Source organism: Rhinopithecus bieti, unplaced genomic scaffold (assembly GCF_001698545.2).
Source record: "Rhinopithecus bieti isolate Rb0 unplaced genomic scaffold, ASM169854v2 scaffold_26020, whole genome shotgun sequence".
In the NCBI taxonomy this organism is placed as follows: domain Eukaryota; kingdom Metazoa; phylum Chordata; class Mammalia; order Primates; family Cercopithecidae; genus Rhinopithecus; species Rhinopithecus bieti.
The window spans coordinates 108478-110868 of NW_016811642.1; the positions used below are offsets into that span (position 1 = coordinate 108478).

Genomic DNA, 2391 nt, shown 5'->3' on the forward strand with positions numbered 1-2391 from the left:
GACCATCCGGGCTAACACAGTGAAACCCCGTCTGTACTAAAATACAAAAAATTCTCCGGGTGTGGTGGTGGGCGCCTGTAGTCCCAGTTACTCTGGAGGCTGAGGCAGGAGAATGGCGTGGGCCCGGGAGACGGAGACGGAGCTTGCAGTGAGCCGAGATCGCGCCACTGCACTCCAGCCTAGGTGACAGAGTGAGGCTCCGTCTAAAAACAACAACAAAAAAAACCACAAAACGAATATGTACTAATAATTCTGCAAGATTAAAGGCTACAAGGTTAATATACAAAAATCCCAAATTTCTTCAGCAAGGGGGGAAGGAAGTATCTAAGTTGTAGTAGCCAAAAATAGTCTCCCCAACACCCCAAAATGTAAAACACAGTGCTCACCACTACAAGGAGATTTTCCCTATTTCCATGTCTCCAACTTAATTCCTTTAGCGTTTTAAGAATTCTAGCACAGATAAGCCAAATGTATGATAATGCTACTTATTACAAATGTACTACTTATAGAAGGTGTATTTGGCACCTAGAAAATAGATATTTACTTAAAACTGAATTCTGACCTTTCTTTATTGCATCACCAATAAGACAGATATCTACCCGACCTCTCTGTGTTTTATATCCTTGCAAGATTTTACTATTGACATTTGTCTACTGTCCAGGTAGACAGTAGAGACGAGGTTTTGCCATTTTGGCCAGACTGGTCTCAAACTCCTTACCCTCAGGTGATCCACCCACCTCGGCCTCCCAAAGTGCTGGGATTACAGGCATGAGCTTCCATGCCCGGCCTCTCTGTGTTTTATATCCTTGCGGGATTTTACTATTCACATTTGTCTACTAAAAACACAAAAATTAGCCAGGCATGGTGGCAGGCACCTCTAATCCCAGCTACTTGGGAGGCTGAGGCAGGAGACTTGCTTGAACCCGGGAGGCGGAGGTTGCAGTGAGCAGAGATTATGCCACTACACTCTAGTCTGGGCAACAGAGTAAGACTCTGTCTCAAAAATAAATAAATAAGTAAATAGTAAGTAAATAAATACACAGAGAGAAAGCTCTGCCAGGTTATCCCAAATTGTTATAACCAACTATCAACTCCACTTACCTAGGAGGAAGAGTGATGGGCCATAGTATTCTGCATTGCTGATGATGTGTTTCAGGGAGGTAGGCAGAGAACCATCCATCACTAAGAGAAAAGTGAACATTACGGAGAATATGATTAGTTTGGAAAGGTGTGAGGAGTGGGGATAACTGAGTGATATGTATTATCACACTGTGGTCCTCAAAGCCTGTGTTAATTCTAATCTAATGTCCCCTAGTTGTCTCCTACTATTTTATTATTTGTTCTTTGTCCATGCAATAGGCTTTCTAACATGGGTTAAAAAAAAAAAGAACACAAACACTTAAGAGTCAGAGAGGGGTAATAAGATGGAATTAAGCACAGAGTCAAAAGCTGGAAAGGGGGGAAAACAGGGTAAATCATTATGAAAATAGCTAAGCAACCCTTACATCTAGGAAAAGTGACAAAAAAACAACTAAAAGCTAGTGAAAATGGCATGGCCTTTATCAAAGACTGCCTTGTAAAACAACAGGTGCCAGAACAGTATGAAAAGAACCAATCTTTGAGAGAGTAAAATATCCTCCAAAAAAAGTTATCTGGAATCAAATACCATGTCGTATGCCATCTGAGAAAGCAGGGTCTTGGATGGCCTTCTTGAGGAAATTCAACATGGATTTCAGAAGTGCTGCTCGTTGTGGAATACACTGGGCTCCTGGCAATGAAGAAAGACGAAAGAATTATGCAGAGTTGGCCATTAAACCACCATGATCAAGCATATAAAACAAAATTTTAAGAGACCCAAATACACTATAATAAAATTAGAAGACATTCGAAGTGGGGTCTCTGAATCTTGGGAAGAATACTTAATTAAGCTTTGAAATTGAAAAAATTACTAATACTTTTAATTTTACCAATACTAAAATTAAAAGTCTAAAGTAAAAAAGAAAAATTACAAAGTAAAAAGGTTCAACTTTTTTTTACCTCACTCAGTTCCCATTTTGGATATTATCTGCCCTCCAACATGGCTGCTTTGATAATCAATGTACGAATTGTTGGAAAAGTATAAAATGCTATGAAAGACATGTTAATATAAGAAAATGGAATACCAGAATGGTGAAGGAGCATGAGTAGTCATGGGATGCTAACCTCCAAATGTACCATTTAAGTTCTGACTAAAGCCGCCTTCTTCAATAGTTTAATAACTCTACCACTGTGAAAGACTGCACATCTATGTGTGTACGCACCAGGACGGGGGCCAGGGCCCGGGCCGGGGCCAGGGCCGGGACCAGGACCGGGACCGGGACCGGGGCCGGGGCCGGGGCCGGGGCCGGGACC

The 2391-nt window shown here is 41.6% G+C and overlaps 1 protein-coding gene across 1 annotated transcript in view; it reads right to left on the bottom strand.

Annotated features, from left to right (window-relative positions):
* HUWE1 (HECT, UBA and WWE domain containing E3 ubiquitin protein ligase 1) overlaps positions 1-2391 on the bottom strand; it is a 147838-nt gene that overhangs the window by 89789 nt on the left and 55658 nt on the right. The window contains exons 13-15 of the mRNA XM_017894320.1: positions 2301-2349; positions 1667-1768; positions 1102-1182 (exon numbers count right to left, since the gene is read on the bottom strand). Of these exons, the coding sequence (XP_017749809.1) occupies positions 1102-1182; positions 1667-1768; positions 2301-2349 (232 nt within the window). The remainder of the gene's footprint in view (positions 1-1101; positions 1183-1666; positions 1769-2300; positions 2350-2391) is intronic.